This window comes from Peromyscus californicus, unplaced genomic scaffold (genome assembly GCF_007827085.1).
Source record: "Peromyscus californicus insignis strain IS unplaced genomic scaffold, ASM782708v3 Scaffold_9__1_contigs__length_137607984, whole genome shotgun sequence".
Classification (NCBI taxonomy): Eukaryota; Metazoa; Chordata; class Mammalia; order Rodentia; family Cricetidae; genus Peromyscus; species Peromyscus californicus.
In genome coordinates, this window is record NW_026294617.1 from 66390936 (window position 1) to 66408046 (window position 17111).

Here is a 17111-nt window from a genome sequence, read left to right on the forward strand (position 1 = left end):
ATTGGTGGTGATGCTAGAGCAGCGGTTCTCAACCTTCCTAATGCTGTGACCCTTTAACACAGTTCCTCATGTTGTGGTGACCCCCAACCACAAAATTATTTCATTGCTACTTCATAACTGTATTTTTGCTACTGTTATGAATTGTGATGTAAATATCTGATATGCAAGATATACGATGTGTGCCCCCTATGAAAGGGTCATGGAGTCACAACCCACAGGTTGAGAACCACTGTGCTGGAATCTTGTAAAGCAGCACTCTACCACTGAGCTACACCCACCCGCCACCCTTATCCTTATTTTCAAGGGACACAAACATACTCAGGTTTTGTGATATCCGGGGAATATGAGGAACAATGTCTACTGCTCTACACAGTTGTACAATGACTACAGTTAACAACAATTAAGTGAAATGTTTCAAGGTCAACAGCAGAGAAGATTTTGAAAGTTCCCAGCACAAACAAAAAAAAAAAAAAAAGTTTGAGGTGATGATACACCAATTCCTTTGACCTGATCATTGCACACTGTGTACATGCATTGAGATCTCAAACAATACCCCATAACTATAACTCCTGTGTGTCAATTAAAATCAAATATAGCCAGGCGTGATTATATATGTCTCAAACCCAGCACTTGGGAGGCAGAAGCCGGTGAATCTTAGTTCCAGGCCAGCCAGAACTACACAGTGAGACTCTTGTCAATAAAAAAAAAAAAAGGTAAATATTAAAAACCTGTACAAGTGTAAGGATATTGGGAGAGTTTCGAACTGAAAGATGATTGATATCTGCAAGCACACTGGAGCATCGTGAGTGGAGATTCCCTTTAACTGGCTCGTCTAAGCAGTGGTTCCCGGCCTCTGGGGTCCTTTGACTACCCTCTTTCATCCCTTAATCTTGCATGAATCTAACAGCAAAGTTTAGCCCTCAGTTTAAGCAAGTAATAACGATTACGACTGAGATTCAATACAAGTAATGAAAGGCTGAGAAAACAGGCGTTTGTCCAAAAGAGAAAGACAGATGGACAGACAGACTTTCCAAGAATGAGAAGGTTTGGGGCAAGCCAGAAACATCTGAAGGGCAGATAAGAGGCAGGGCAGCTCTGTGTGTCAGAGAGCCTGGGCACCCGGAAGAGGAGAAGGGAGTGGGGCCGGGGAAGACACAGCCAAAGCTTTACCAATCTCCACATGGTCTGTTCAGAGTTAGGAAACGTAACTTAGACAGGGGCACATGCCTTAATCTCAGCACTTGGAGGTGGGGGTGGGTGTTGAACATAGTTTTGCTGTAAGATTCTGAAGACCATGTATCAAGTATCTCTAGAAGCCGAGCTCCTAAGCATTTAAGTTTATTCTAAGATTCGTGTGGAACTTTCCAGCTACTGCCTTTGATCACTTAACTAAGAGGACAGATATCCACTGGGCTATTTTTCAAGTTCTTTCACTCACACTTAATGGACAGGCACACAACCAGTAATACATCTCTATGATTTCCTTTCTTCCTCTTGATTCTTCAGGTGAGGCAAAATGCTATTAAGAGATGAAGATGATGAGCAAGAAAACGAGGGAAGAGGGGCTGGAGAAGTGGCTCAGTGGTTAAGAGCACTGGCTGCTCTTCCAGAGGACCTGGGTTCAATTCCTACCACCTACATGGCAGCTCACAACTGTCTGTAACTCCAATCAGTTCCAGGGGATCCAAAACCCTCACACAGACATACATGTAGGCAAAACATCAATGTGCACGAAACACAAATAAATAAATTATTTTAAAAAAGAGGGAAGAGACTCAACTATCACTGACTGTAAGAAAGAATGTTATCATTATTTCAAAATTAATCCTAAATTTGTAAAAGATATTCTAAGGAAGAGCTCAACAACCTAAATTGATCTAAATGTATATTCTGATGTATATACATTACAACAGCAGACCATGGCGATAGCTCAGCCAGTAAAGTGGTTGCTGCACACGCATCAGGACGCATGCAGGCTAGTCTTCTGTCAACTTGACCGCACACTAGAGTTACCTGAAAAGACGGAGCCTCCATAATACTCAGCTGTAGGGCATTTTCTTAATTAGCTATTGATGGGGGGGGGGGGCAGCCCATGGAGGGTGGTGCCATCCCTGAGCTGGTGGTCTTGGGTTCTGTAAGAAAGCAGGCTCAGCAAGCCATGATGAGCAAAGCCAGTAAGCAGCACTCCTCTATGGGCTCTGCATCAGCTCCTGCCTCAGGTTCCTGCCCTGTTTGAGTTCCTGCCCTGACTTCCCTTCCATGATGAACAGCAATATGGAAGTGTAAGCCAAACAAACCCTTTCCTCCCCACGCTGCTTTTGGTCACATGTTTCATCAAAGCAACAGAAACCCTAAGACAGAACCCAAGTTTGATCCTCAGAATATATTTTTTTAAAGGCAAGTATGGAGACCCACACCTATAACCTCAAAGACAGGTAGATCCTTGGGGTTTCCAGACAGCCTAGTGCCACTTGGCCAATGAAAGACCAGACAGGCAAAAGTACATGCTGTAAGTTATAATCACCTGCAATCAAAATGTAACAAACATAAACAAAAGGTAACACAATCGGTCACAATGAGTCTATTTTAGTGTGTTTACTTGAACTGTTAATAAACATTACCCTGTTAAGAAAAAGCATGTAGCCGGGCGGTGGTGGCGCACGCCTTTAATCCCAGCACTCGGGAGGCAGAGCCAGGCGGATCTCTGTGAGTTCGAGGCCAGCCTGGGCTACCAAGTGAGTTCCAGGACAGGCGCAAAGCTACACAGAGAAACCCTGTCTCAAAAAAAAAAAAAAAAAAAAACCAAAGAAAAAGCATGTAAACTGACCTTACCAAACCAGTATCTTTCCATTCCTTCTTTCTAGAAAGGTAACAACTTCTGACCAAACTTGCAATGATACTTTGCCCTCTGCTTCCAGAGTACTGGGGGTACAGATGTGTACCACCATGCCCGGCCTGACCAACATTTTTTGCTCTAAGGAATTTATTTTAAGAGAGAGAAGTGAAGGAGGGGGAGGGAATAAGGGAGAGAACTTGGGTATGTGAGTGCAGTGACCAAGGAAGCCAGAGGCACTGGATCCCTTGGAGCTGGAGTTACAGGCAGTTGTTGAGCTGCCCAACATGGGTGCTGGGAACCAAACCTGGGTCCTCTGGAGCAGTTAGTGCTCTTAACCACTGAGCCATCCCTCCAGCCCCAGCCTGACTGACTCTTAAAGGAGACAAAGGGTTAAATGGTCCAGATTATTTCTCTCTCCCACTACAGATGTTACCTAAGATTATGGAACTTTAAGATAAAATAGTCATGTTTAAATCATTTCTGCTGCCATGTCAAAAATCCATAACCCAAGTGTATTAGTTATTTTCTTCACTGCAGAATAAAAGCAACTTAAGGAAGGGTTTGATCTGGGCTCATACTTTGTAGTTATAGTCCATCAAGCCAGGAAGGCATGTCTGCAGGAATATGAGGCAGCTGTATCCACAATCAGGAAGCAGAGGGTGATGAATCCAAGTACTAAGCTGGATTTCTCCATTTTTACTCAGTCTAGCATCCCAATGCCACCTACATTTAGGGTGGGTCTTCCCAAAGAATCTAGAGACTCCCTTACAGATGTGCCTAGGTGTTTGTTTACTAGCTGATTTTCAGATCCTGTCAAGTCGATAATCAGTGTTAACTACCAATCACAGTAGGTGACTCATAAAGACAGAAATATATTTCTCACGGCTCTGGAGGCCGAGCATCGAGTGAGGGATAGCCCCTGATCACAAATGGCAGCTCCTGGCCGCAGCTTCCTACGGCAGAAGCAGACAAGCCCACATGGACCTCCTCTGTGAAAAGAGCAGTCCAACCCAGAAAGGCTTTGCCCTCATATCATCCGCCACTTCTCAGGGGATGGTGGAGCAAAGCAGCTTTAGAAATGCAAGTTCGAAGCAAATGGGGTGCAGAGCTCTGCCTGCCTAGCATGTGCTGATCCCCAGAACTGAAGCAGAGGCTGTTTAAAAGGCTCAAGTGCCATGCCTACCTCTTACCACTAGACAAAAGAGCTATTTCTTTATCTTCTCTGAGTACAGAGGATAATGCAGCCATGTCTCTCACCAGATATTATAAGTGGTAAGAGGAAATGAACCAAGCAAAATGTCTCACTCAATAATTACAGCTACAACATTTAGTAATGATGGCAATGGTAAGCAGAAACAGCTCTCTCACCCTCAGTGGGAAGGTGGGATGAGGGGGAAGGCCCTAGCCAGACACCTCTTTGCCTACGAATACTGAAGAAGGAGCTTAACAATCACTGTCAGAGAGATCTACTTCCCTTTATCGCCCATAACAGGACCTTAAAATACCCATGTCCACGGCTTAAAACCTCATGAAATGCTGCCCAGGGTAGTACTGTATTATACTCCAATTTCATGACTGCTCTCCCAAATTCTCATTTCTTCCCCTAATATTTCACTCAAATTTTAAAATTCAAAATTCTTCTTCTGCAAAGGACTTATTCTGCAGCTGTGTATAGCACATCTGCTTTTCATACTTGAGGAAGAGGGCGGCAAGAGTCACAGAAAGTATTATATAAGAGTCATTCCTCCCACACTGGGAAGTTTGCAAAGATTTTGTTTCCCCTGACTATGAAATATTACATTAGCTAAAACAGAATCCCATTTTTCAAAATATATATTTTTACAAATATCTTGAACCAACCAACCAATAACCAACATTTATTTGTATAAAACGTCCTAGGACAAAGTATTAGAACTATTTCCAAGACAACGCTGTTGCTGGAGTTTTTCTGCCTGGCCCACAGTCAGGGCAAATCTCTCTCACCCGCCAGTCCCAAGCCGCTCAAACCCGATCAAGTAAACACAGAGACTTATATTGGTTACAAACTGTATGGCCGTGGCAGGCTTCTTGCTAACTGTTCTTACAGCTTAAATTAATCCATTTCTATTAATCTATACCTTGCCACATGGCTTGTGGCTTACCGGTACTTTACATCTTCCTTGTCCTGATGGCGGCTGGCAGTGTCTCCCTCACCCAGCTTCTTGTCCTCTCTCTTCTCCTCTCTTAGTCCCGCCTATACTTCCTGCCTAGCCACTGCCAATCAGTGATTTATTCATTGACCAATCAGCAACACATTTGACATATAGACCATCCCACATCACAACGCCTTTATTGACTAAGACCCCTGCCCTCAGACTGCCCTGAGTCTACTGTAGAGAACAGACCCAAGAGGGCACTAATTAGACTATGCAGGTGAGGTCCCAACCACCTACAATTCCAGCTCCAGGAACCCTCTGGCCTCTGTGGGTGCTTGCATGCAGCTGGTAAACAAAGCTACACAGGCACACACACACACACACACACACACACACACACACACACACACACACATACACAGAGGTAAAAGTAAATAAATTCCTCAGGGACAACAAGATAGCCTCAGTCTGCTGCCAACCCTGATGACCTACATTTGATTCCAGAGAAAGCAGAGCGGTGGACAGAGAGACAGACTTCTAAAAGTTTTCCTCTGTCCTCCACATGCTCCAAGTGGCGTGCATGCCCACACACGTACACAGAAACAAATGTAATAAATTGTAAACAAGATAAATTTCTTCACGATTTACTTTCAGTAAGTGCTATATCATTTTATAGCCCTACAACCAGGTTAGGTACAACTTGTGACAGGCAAAAGGGGATGATGATCGGGAAAACGTTACAAGCCCTGATCTGGACACCCCGGATGGACCTTTAGAGATACTCCAGCTTGGCAGGCTCAACCTGATTTTCCCACACTCCCTGTCCACCCTGCCCACTCAGCAACATTAATCCAGAAAGCTGGATAAATCAACTAGCTGGCTTGGTCACCACGCTGGAGGAACACTGTTCTGCACCAGGTCAGCTCCATCCTCCAGAGACGTTCAAGGTCAAGGGCGGGAGAAAAGAAATCTGGGCCAAGTCAGTTTCCTTTGTCCGCTGAGATCAATGGGCTGGTGGGTAGGACGGATGGAGCCTTGCTGTCTTGAGTCAAGCTCTCTAGTCATCACTGAAGACAATTCTACCTTGTTTTCATCGCTCCTAGAGTATGTTTGTTGGCCTGGGAGAGGCGAAGGACACGAAACGTTTTTTTAACAACTGACTCACGGGAAGTGGAGTGGCTTGACAACATGGGCGGCCCTGTACTCTCCCTGACATAAGTAACTTCAGAGAGCCGCCTGGCTCGGTGGGATCAATCTGAACACTGGAGCACATGATTGTAACTGAAACCTGAAACTTCCTGTGTATAGATGCGTGTCTGCATATGTGTAGGCACACGTGAGGACATGCATGTGCTAGGCTGAGGCTGATGCTGGGACTTACCTTCACTCTTTCACCTTAAAATTTCACCTTGATTAAACCCAGGGCTTACTGACATGGTCTCAGTAGTCAGCTGGGGATCTCTTGACTCTGTCTCACAAAGCTAGGATTACAGGCAAGCCCCCACATCTACCAGCATGTATGTGGGTTCTGGGGATCCAAATTCTGGTCCCCACGCTTGCATGACAAACACTCTTAAAAAAAAATAAAAAAGATGGCTCAATGTTAAAGACAAGTTCTCACTATGTATCCCTGGCTGGCTGGGAACTTACTATTTAGATCAAGCTGGCCTTAAATTTTTGATGATCCTGCAAATGATGAGCCTATACCTCCGGAGTTCTGGGATCACAGGCATGTGCCACAGTTCAATTATTACAGAAAGATCCACTATTAGACATCTTTCTACTATAACCAAAGAAGTTTAATTTTCCTCTTTTACAGTCATTTTATATTATGAAAACTGTTTGAACCAAGTCAACAAAGGCACAGAAACCATGTGTTGTACCATTATTTACAATGTGGTGCAATTGTTTGGACTGTACGCATAGTCAGTGTTTGCCCAAATCTCGATTCTCCAAATTACCATCCAGTAAGACTTCAAGGAAATTTCCCAACCACCTACTTGAAGTGACTCAGAAGGCCACCCATCCCCTAGGATTCAATAAGAAACATGTATTTTCATTAAGCCAGAAGATACTCTTAACTTCCTGATGACGGCAGTCATTTCTGAAGCAGTTTAATTTTACTTAACAATACCTTATCAAAATAACTTCAGAGAAGGACAGTAAAATTATTAGCCATCTTGAGGTAGAGGAGGTACATCACCTGAGGACCTGTACGTGACAAGTGCCTACTTCACAGGTAGTGTTGAGTCTTTCCCTGGGCTGCTCCTCTGACGGTCAGGCAGAAATCTGGTTTCAGAAACAGTTTTCAGAAAACTGGAGGTAGGCTGATCTCTGTGAGTTCAAGGCCAGCCTCTTCTACATAGTGAGTTCCAGGACAGCCAGGGCTACATAGTGAGACCTTGTCTCAACAAACAAAGTAACGTGGTCCTCCCAACGATGTTATCTTCATTTAACTGACTCACCTACAGATTTCCTGCCCTCTTCTCTTAGTTCTTTAAAACCAGAACTCACTAAGACAATGTGTCAGTTAGCCCCCTCCTACTGATACTTCCACACAAGAAGACAACTTAATTTTTATTGGTTTGTCATGTAGCCAGAGCAAGGGTACCATTTGATAAAACAGAGAAACTCAGCCACTTTGAGGACTCCTCAGAATGGCCGCCTTTTTTTTTTTTTAAGAGGTGAACTGTAAAAGAAAAAGCATAAACTGAGGGCTATTAGAAATTAGTAACCCTGGCATAAATGCTGCTTACATTTCCTTATCTGCTAAAGGGAGAAAATGACTTTAGAACATAAGCTCATGCTGAAATAAGAAAACCGCCTAGTTCAGGGATCAGCTTCTTCCCTCTTGTTGCTATGACTACAGGGAATGCCCTATTTGCACTAAGAAAGATTCCTGAGAGGTAACTCCATGTAAACATTCAGTCCGTACACACTGAGGGATCTGCCTGATCTTTCTGAGTGCTGTTCAGAACTGAAAATCAGGTTCTTAACTACCAGCCACCCCTCCCTTCCTGAAAGCAAGTAAGTATTGCAGGAACTCAAGAATGACCCAACATATTGCCAGCAGTCCTTCTGAGTGATGTATGGTTGGTGTGCCAGGATTACTAATTCCTAATAGGCCTCTGCTGCTGGTTCCCTACACCCTAGAAGGCAGGATAGATTCACCTTGATTCACCTCGTTGCCGACCAAATGTGGAAAATCCTTTAAACACGGCTAGTTGTCCATTTTGGCTACACACTGAAATCATCTGAGCAACTTTCAAAACTCTAAATGCCCAAGTCATACCCTAAACCAAGCACATCAGAATATCTAAGGGGTGGGGCCAGGTACCCTATATTTTAAAAAGCCCCCAGTATGGTCCAAGACGAAGCCAAGGTTGAGACCTGCTATGTTGGATCGCCCCTCTTGATTTTCAAGTGACTTCTGCCACAAGTGAAAAGCCAAGCAAGTCAGAACCACAGCTGTGCACAGAAAGTGTGCGGGATCCCAAACACAGGGACAGCACAGGTGAGCTGCCCTGGGCTCCACCAAGGGTTGCCCGGCGCCTCACTGGAGGGCCATGCTTTCCAACAGTTTGCCCTTGCAGCCAAAATAAGCTGGCTAATTTGAGAGGTACCATTGTCTGTATTTGTCTCGAATCGTTAGAATTTTCTTCCCTTTTAAAAAGGCAAATCTCCTGGGAAGGAGAGAGCATGTGTGCACCCCGGCCCAACACCAACTCCAGGGGGGCAGACGATCCCCGGGGCTGCCTAGAAAGCGCCCGGCACGCTGCCCGGCGCTGCGCTGGGCCGGGGGAGCGCGCAGCGGCCCGCAGCCACTGCACCTGCCGCTGGGCACCGGGCCGCACCTGCCGCGCCTTGCCCGCCCCTCCTACCTTCCAGCAGCTCGTCCAGGCTGGTGACCTTCCGGCTGCCGTCTATGGTGTAGATTGTGCGGACGCCCTGGGGCAGGTTCACATTGTCTGACAGCGAGCGGGTGAGCTCCATGAGGAGCGCGTCGAAGGAACGGAAGCGGTCGCTGGAGATGGCAAAGACCAGGCCTTTGAAGTAGCGGTCCCCATTCCGGTAGAAGCGCGCCTTCTTGGCCTTCTTCTCCGAGCTGAGGGCCTGCAAGGTCCGCGTGCGGTAGAAGCTGCAGTGAGCACTGTGCGCCGGGCTGGGGATGAGCCCGTTGCCCTTGGGGCCGGAGATGCCGCTGCCCCCGGAGGAGCTGGGAGCCCCTCTCCGCGACCCCGGCCGCGGCCTTTTGTCCCGTTCTTCAAAATGCTCCAGCTCAATGCTCCTGGTGCTGGCCATCGCGGCTGCTCAGAGAGCTCGCCACAAATGGATGAATTAATAAAGGGCCGTCCCCGGCGCCCCGGGCGCGCCGCGCGCCGCGATCTGGGCGCTCCGGCCTTACAGCCGCGGGACACCTGGCTCGGCCATTCGGGCCGTCCGGCTGGCAGGTGGGCCCGCTCAGCCCGCTAAAGGCGGCCGCCGCGCGCAGCTGCCCAGCTCATTGTCCCGCGCGCCCTCTCGGTCGCCGCCGCCGCCGCCAGCTGGGGAGTCCCACGCCCCCCAAGCGCCTCCTGCGCCCGGCCACGCCTCACAACTAGCGCGCGGGCAGCGGGCCCGGAGCCGCCAAGTTGAACGGCCCCGAGGCCGGCCCCCGGTTCGCGTCCGGCCCGCGCGGAACGGAGGAAGGAAGCGGAGCGGGGGAGGGGGAAGGGGAGCGAGCGTGGGCGAGGCGCCTCGGGGCTGGCTCGCGCGGCCCGGGGTCCCGGGGTTCCCGCCGCCGCCGCCGCCGCCGCCGCGCTCCTCGCGCGCGCCCAAGGCCCAGTCCCCGGCCACTGAGCGTCCCGGCTGAGCGGGGCTCCTCAGGCCGCGCGGGGGCCCTGTGGGAAGAGCGCAGCCGCCTCCCACGCGCGCACGCCTGCGAGCATCCGCGCTCTCGGCCGCCCAGCTGCCTGTCAGGGCCTGGACCCGGGAGGACACCTTCCGTCCCTCCAGGGATACCACACAGCGCACGGAGAGGGAGGAGGAGGAGGAGGGGAGGAGGAGGAGGAGGGGGAGGAGGGCGGCGCCGCGCGAGGAGCCGCTCGACCGTCCGAGGCCGCCCCGCCCGCCAGGCTGCCCGAGCTGCGCGCTCCCGGGCGTGGCCGCGCTGCGCGCTCCGCAGCAGCCGCGGGGGCCAGCGTAACCGCGCGCAAGCCAAAAAAAAAAAAACTACAAAGGAAGGAGACTCAAGGGCAGCAAAGACATCCTTCACCCGCCTCCCGGGGAGGAACCGAGGCCAACCTCGGGCCAGGAATACAAAACATAGCACTAGGTTTGGACGCGATGTTCATTTTTTTAATAAACGACCGGGGCATTGTTGTATTTAAAGATCCTTGGGGTGGGGGTGGGGGGTTGTAGGGGGGATCCTTCACACTTTTTATTGCAGATTCGCTAACGCGGTAGTTCCAGTAACTTTAAATGAATAAATGACTAGAAGTTATTGGTTTGGGGAAGGTTGATTTAATCAAATATCTGTGGAAAGCTTGCCAGTTGCCAAACATTAATCCCATCATTGGGGATGTTCAAGCAGAGAATGGAACCCCTATGCTCTTCCCCACGCTCGCACGTGTTCAATCTGAGGTTCTCATAGAAGTGGACTGACAGACAACCATCACGCAGAAAATCTGTAGCGGTGTCTGGCCCACAATAAAAGCGTGTTTCCAAAAAAAAATTTTTTTGAAGCATTGGTTATTTTACTTTGGTGATGAAGCTCAAAGACATTTGGCCCTAATCTGACATATGAAATTAATGATTCAGCACCTGGTTCTTTGGCGCCTCTAGACAGCAGCTCCAAACTGTCCTTGAAGGTCCGATGACAAAGAGGCTTTGCTTATAAAGGGCTGACGTCCTGGAACCGCGTGGAACAGGGATGGGTGGAAACACAATCTTCAGCACCGTCGAAGCAAGCCACTTTTCATAAGGTATTTAATGAATATCATACAGATCAAGGCCTAGTTGGCCAAAACTTGAGAGCTGATAGAGAGGGAAAAAAAAAATGTCCCATGGGCATCCAAGATGACTAGGTACTAAGGGTACTTGCTGCCAAGCCTGATCGCCTGGGTACGATGGCCAGAACCCACGTGGTAGAAAAGAAAGCATGCATTCCTGCAACTTATCTTCTGCCCTCTGCATGCATGTCATGGCATACAACACGATAAATAAATGTAAAATTTTTTCAGAGAAAAAGAAATTGTTCCTGCATTCCAATGCTAATGCAAACAAATTGGGGGCAGGTGGGCTTCACAGAGACAAGGACTAATTAATCTGGATTGCCTTATGGTTTAAAATTTATAGACCTGTAGCAGATTTTCCTGTTTCACGAAACTGCAGACTTTCCTCAGTAAGATGTTTAAAACTGGCGTTTCCCTTGTTGAGATATTCGCCTTCTTCTCAGAAACACAGTCTGACCTGCTAATTGTTCACCTAGACTGTCTAATAGGTCACCTGAAAGCCAGCATGGCCTTACCTATCTCTTGGTTGTGAATTTCCTCCATACTGTTTTGTCACTCCCCTTAACCTAACATTTACTTGAATAAAAATTTGGGGGGAAATACTTCAAATACGTTCCACTTCTCAGCTACAGGCAATTCAAGAAATTAAATCTCAACATATTCCCTCCCTCTTTCACATTAGAAATGACTCCTTTCTGCTCTTAGTACATAATAATTTATAATCACCGACTATCGAGTGGGTGTAAAAATTCCACTGACAATCTGCAATAAGAATCTTCTAGAAACTTCTTGCAGAAAAGCTCAACTTGGCAGAAAGCAAAGGACTATTGTTGGTTCTCCACACTTCTGGACCACCCAGGCTAGCAATGCAATTTAGAGCCGTCTTTGGCACCCTACTTAGTGCCTAGTACTCCCAAAGTCCACATTGCCCAGGAAAGCAGAATGCAGATGTTCATGTGGTAGAATCTGTTTAAATAAAACTTCATTAAATACTCCACTAAGTGGCTTTATATTTAAAAAAAAAAAAAACCACTTGCCCTGACTATTTCCCAGTTTTACCTCATGTTACTCCATTTCTCAAAGGCCTTGACATGTCTCCATCTTTTTTGGCCCCAGGCTTCCTCTTTGAAAGGCAGTTTTCCAGCTAGTCCATTACTTATTACATAAAAGATGCCTACGGACCTTTTAGGCTGCAAGCACTTTGGAGATCTGCTGTCTCATGTTTTAATTTCTGTTCACTGTGTGCCAAGCACTTTTCCCAAGAGCAAAAGTGATGAAGTAACTGTTTCTTAGTGGAAGGGCCTGGGAACCGTAGCCTTGAGTTTTTGAAACAAAGCACAGTTTTTAATTTCGTAACCTTTAATGATTATAAATCCCAGTGTTTCCCATTAAGCTTTAATGGGAAAGGACATACGGAGTTCAGAAGGACTTTCCTATCCCTGCGCCATAGCCAGTACCCGGATTGGAACAGGGCTGGGAGAGGTGATTTTCTCATTTGTTGCTTCCTCAAGGAGGACTTGCGGTCCGTTCATACCTGCTTCTTGCAGCACTTGACATACATATTTATAGAAATGTAGCTGTTATTTTCCACAATTTGTTGTTAACAATGTCGAAAGTGAAAGTCCACGGAAAAGTACTCCGGTACTCACTTTTGCTTCTAGAGACTCCCATTTCCCAGAGCCAACAGGCAATTTGCTTCGTGGTGAGAAGAGGAGGTGGAAACCAGCTAGGCAGTTTAGGGGCAAGACCTCCAAAAGCAGAACCTGCAGGAGCACCCTTGCTTCTCTGGCCAGGGGAGCTGAGGGGAACACCGGTTCATGAGTGCTCTTAAATCACCCTTGCCTGTAGGCGCCAGGGACAAGTGGGCCTGGAACTCCAGACCGGACACAGTCCCTCTGAACGGCTTCAGAGTTGGACCCTAGATTTTAGGGTGAAATGAGTTGTATCTACTCCCCAATTTCAACCCATCTCCTAAACGAAGAGACGGGAATGTCGCTGCAGCCTTGATCAGGGCTCCGTGGTGACCAAGGGAGAGCTATTTCTCTGCCCTGGGTGGGAATCTAACATTCCAAACTCTCCAAAACAGAGTCCTGGCTAAGACACCACACCTCAAAAAGGATGATTCACTTTCAGACACAATAAAAAGATGGGGAGATGAATTATTCAGTTAAGGAAATAATTTATATTTCCTTCCAGAATCCCTGCTCCTGTGCAGTCTCTTAACGGAGCCCCAGCTGGGTGCTTGGGTTAAGTCTACCTGCTTTTCTGAATCATACAGAATGGCTAACTTTCCCTTTTTCTTTCTTTAAATTTTATTTTTTTTAATCTTATTATTTTTAAAATGTTAAAATTATTATTATTATTATTATTATTATTATTATTATTATTATTATTTGGATATTCGTCAGTGCCTGGATATGCTTTCCTGGATACTCTGGGCTTTCTCTCTTTATCTCTGAAGCTACTTCCCCAACCCTTTCCACATCTGTTCTTGACAGCTCCTCCAGACAGCTGCTGAGATTTACGGTTTGCCTGCCCTGGGGTTTTGTTTGTTTGTTTGTTTGTTTTTAAAATGCTAATATAGCTCCCTTCTGAGTCCATTCTTAAATTATTTTATTAACAAAACTCAAAACCTTAGACAGAGACTCAAAACTTTCCCCGATAACATGGGACACTCCAAATGAACATCCTCACATTCCCAGTGACATTTGTAGTTTGGGCTTTATTTAAAATCCAAAATAGAATAACTTGTTTTTAAGACCAACCATGATTTTAGTGTTTTCCTCTTGTCAGGAGCTCATTCAATGTTTATGCAAATGCTGAAGGTGACAGACTGCTCACGTCACTGTACCTGTTACCATCAGATGGTGTGGGAATACTTAAAGAATAATGACTTCATGATGATTAATTAGTAGCCATGATTGGGTTAAAGAAACAGATTATAGACAAGGAAATATTAAGCAGCAGAGACTGAATTGCCTCGCTGAGCTACCTCTAAAAAATGTTCATTTCAAGCTTTCAAAGCCTATTAATCACAAGGTGGCCTGTCTTCATTAACTGAGAGTTTAAAATGAATGCGTTTTAAATTTGTAGTAGGTTTCTAATGCAAATTAGCTGATTGTTTCAGCTCAAATGTTCTATACTCCCTTCCCATATTTGAAATATCCAAATGTTAAAATAATACATTTATCTTACTTATGGAAACAGCAATATTATTCAGATTTGTTCAGTATTCTTTAATAAACCTACATTCATTTTACTGTGATACATTTAGATTTAAAAACAATCTCGCATTTCCCACAACCCTATCAGCCTATCTGAAACAACAGATAAGGGTCATGGTTTGCTGCATGCATGAAAGATTTTCCACATACACGTATGTGTGTATGTATATATATATATATATATATATATATATATATGCATATGCACATACATATATGATGATAGCTTAACATTTATGAAAGAGGTTGTTAAGGTTTAGATCTTAAATGTCCCCTGCTGTCTCACATCTTAAAGGCCTCCTCGCCAGCCTGTGGCACGAGGTCATGCAACCCTCAGGAGGTGGGGCCCAAAGGAAGGAAGCTAGGTCACCGGGTATGTGTCCTTCAGAAGGGTCTTTTGCCTTTCCCCTCTCTCACTTTGCTTTGTGGCCAGTGTGAGGTGACCAGCTTTTCCCACTTACCTCCTTCTCTCCGTGCTGTTCTGCCTCAACGCAGGCCAAAACAATGGTGCCAAGCACCCACAGATGGGAACCTCTAAAAACCAAAGCCAAAATAGCCCTTCCCTCCTTTCCCATTGCTGACTCTGGCACTTTGTCACAGCAGTGGAAAGCCTATGCTTGATTGTAGTTATCTTAATGCCACTGATACGTTCACCTCTGTAGTTCAGTAACAGTATAAAATTACATTTCTCTGTCACATAATTTCATTTAATAATACTATTCTCCCTAGAATTCCTCTCTCTAGCGCTGTCCATAAACTCCTAGGGTCTTTCATGGTTTAAAAGCTCAGTCCCAGTCAGGCCTAATGGCATAGCCTAATCATGAACCTGAGACAGGAGAGTCACAGATTCAAGGTCTGCCTGGGCTATAGAGTAAGTTCAAAGCCAGCCTGGGTGATTTAGTAAGAGAACGGGCCAGGTGGTGGTGGTGCACGCCTTTAATCCCAGCACTCAGGATCCAGAGGCAAGTCGATCTCTGTGAGCTCGAGGCCAGCCTGGTCTACAGAGAGTTCCAGGATGGCCAGGGCCACACACGGAGAAACCCTATCTTAAAATGAAAACGAGAGAGAGAATGGGGAGTGGTAGAAAACTTACAAAGCATGCACAAGGCCATAAGCTCAATCACTGGCAGTATAAAAAATTAAAAATAAAAACGTGTAAACCAAATAAGAATAAATAAAAAAGCACAGTCTAGGATCCTCATTAGGAGAAATCTGAGTCAACCTTTCGGGTTCCTTGGGCCCAACCGCCATGTTCTCAGTACCTTATACTGCCACATCATCCCTGGTGTCTAAAGTTGGGCTCTGAACATGGCAACCATTTCTGAAGGAATTGCTTTCGGAGGGAAGGGTATCCTTGACCTTGCTATAGCATTTAAAGTTATGGTAATAATTGTGACGTGCGTGAACAAAGGTTTGTTCCAAGATGACTTACCGTAACCACTCAGAATGATTGGCTTCAAAATGCTCAAGTTCTGACTTTTAAAGTATTAAACCGTGGTCCTACATGATTAACAGATATGTGGAAAATGGAGTCTGTTGAAGTCATTACAAGTAACTATCTTTTCCATTCTTGCTTGTTAAGGGCTTGCTTAATTTCTTTAGCCTTCTTAAATTCCTTTGCTGGGACTCCAAGCCAGGTTATGTAAATGATAGGTACTACCACAAGCCATTATTAATAACTCCATTGTTTTTCCATGAACGGCACTGAAATCATCTACTTCCTTCTCTATGTGGTTAACCAGCTCTGTAATGTAATTCTGTGGGATTTTTTTTACTACTCTTTTTTTAAAATTATATTTATTCATTTTATTTTATGAGTGCTTTGCCCATAGGTATGCATGTGCACCACCTGCATGCTTGGTGCCCAGGAAGGTTAGAAGAGGGCACTGGATCCCTGGAACTGGAGGTTGTGACCTTCCATGTGGGTGATGAGAATCATCTTCTATGTGGGATGATGATCCTCTGCAAGAGCAACAAGTGCCCTTAACTACTGAGCCATATCTCTAGCCTAGTAAGAAATTCTTAAAACAACTTAGAATGATACAGGAAAGCCCACAGAAAAATGCTTAATACATTTCTATATACAACCTCCTTATGTTTTAATCTTAGTTCAAGCAGTGTCTTTGACATTAGACCTATTGTTTGGATAGGTAGATAAAGTTAGACATCTTTTCTATTTTTCTAGTATGATCACAGAATCCCTGAAGCACAAATTTTACCCCAACTTGGGTTTGTTAGTAGAATAAAACCATTTGCCAAAGTGGAAGTCCTCCAGTGAAGACACTGGGATCCATGTACAGATCTCTCAGTCTGTGACCCCAAATCTCAAGATTTTCAAATAGATGATGCGTAAAGTTTGGGGGCTATGGACGTAGCTCATGGTAGAGGGCTAACCTAGCATGGACAAGCTCTGGGTTTAGTTCCCAGCACCACAAGGAAGAAGGAAGGAAGGAAGGAAGGAAGGAAGGAAGGAAGGAAGGAAGGAAGGAAGGAAGGAAGGACAGGGTTGGGGCAGGAGAAAAGGGAGGGAGGAAAGGAGAAATTCATCCATATCTAATATTAAAAAAACAAAGTCCATTATGGCATTTGGAAGAAGGAATTACTGAAAAGGTTGCTGGTGATTTGTTTTTAAGCACAGGTTTATTCCGAGCAAATGATTAAGTAAAACAAAGCCCTTTGGATTAGTTACTCATCTGTTGCTGTGATAAAACACCACGACCAGCCAGCGGCAGTGGCACATACCTTTAATTCCAGCACTCGGGAGGCAGAGGCAGGCAGATCTCTGTGAGTTCGAGGCCAGTCTGGTCACAGAGCAAGATCCAGGACAGGCGCCAAAACTACACAGAGAAACCCTGTCTCGAAAAAACCAAAAACCCCAAAACAAACAAACAAACAAAAAGCAACAACAACAAAACACCACGAC

The 17111-nt window shown here is 45.8% G+C and overlaps 1 protein-coding gene across 6 annotated transcripts in view; it reads right to left on the bottom strand.

The window, feature by feature from the left end:
- The window catches only part of Dclk2 (doublecortin like kinase 2), a 134883-nt gene extending 125191 nt beyond the window's left edge, over positions 1 to 9692 (bottom strand). For 2 of the 6 annotated variants that reach the window (XM_052731999.1, XM_052731998.1), the window contains exon 1: positions 8853 to 9691. In XM_052731999.1, the coding sequence (XP_052587959.1) occupies positions 8853 to 9273 (421 nt within the window). In that variant the 5' untranslated portion in view covers positions 9274 to 9691. Of the gene's footprint in view, positions 1 to 8852 lie in introns of all 6 variants that reach the window. The other 4 variants (XM_052732000.1, XM_052731997.1, XM_052732003.1 and 1 more) reach the window with 4 other exon arrangements.
- Between the last annotated feature and the right edge of the window lie 7419 nt (positions 9693 to 17111).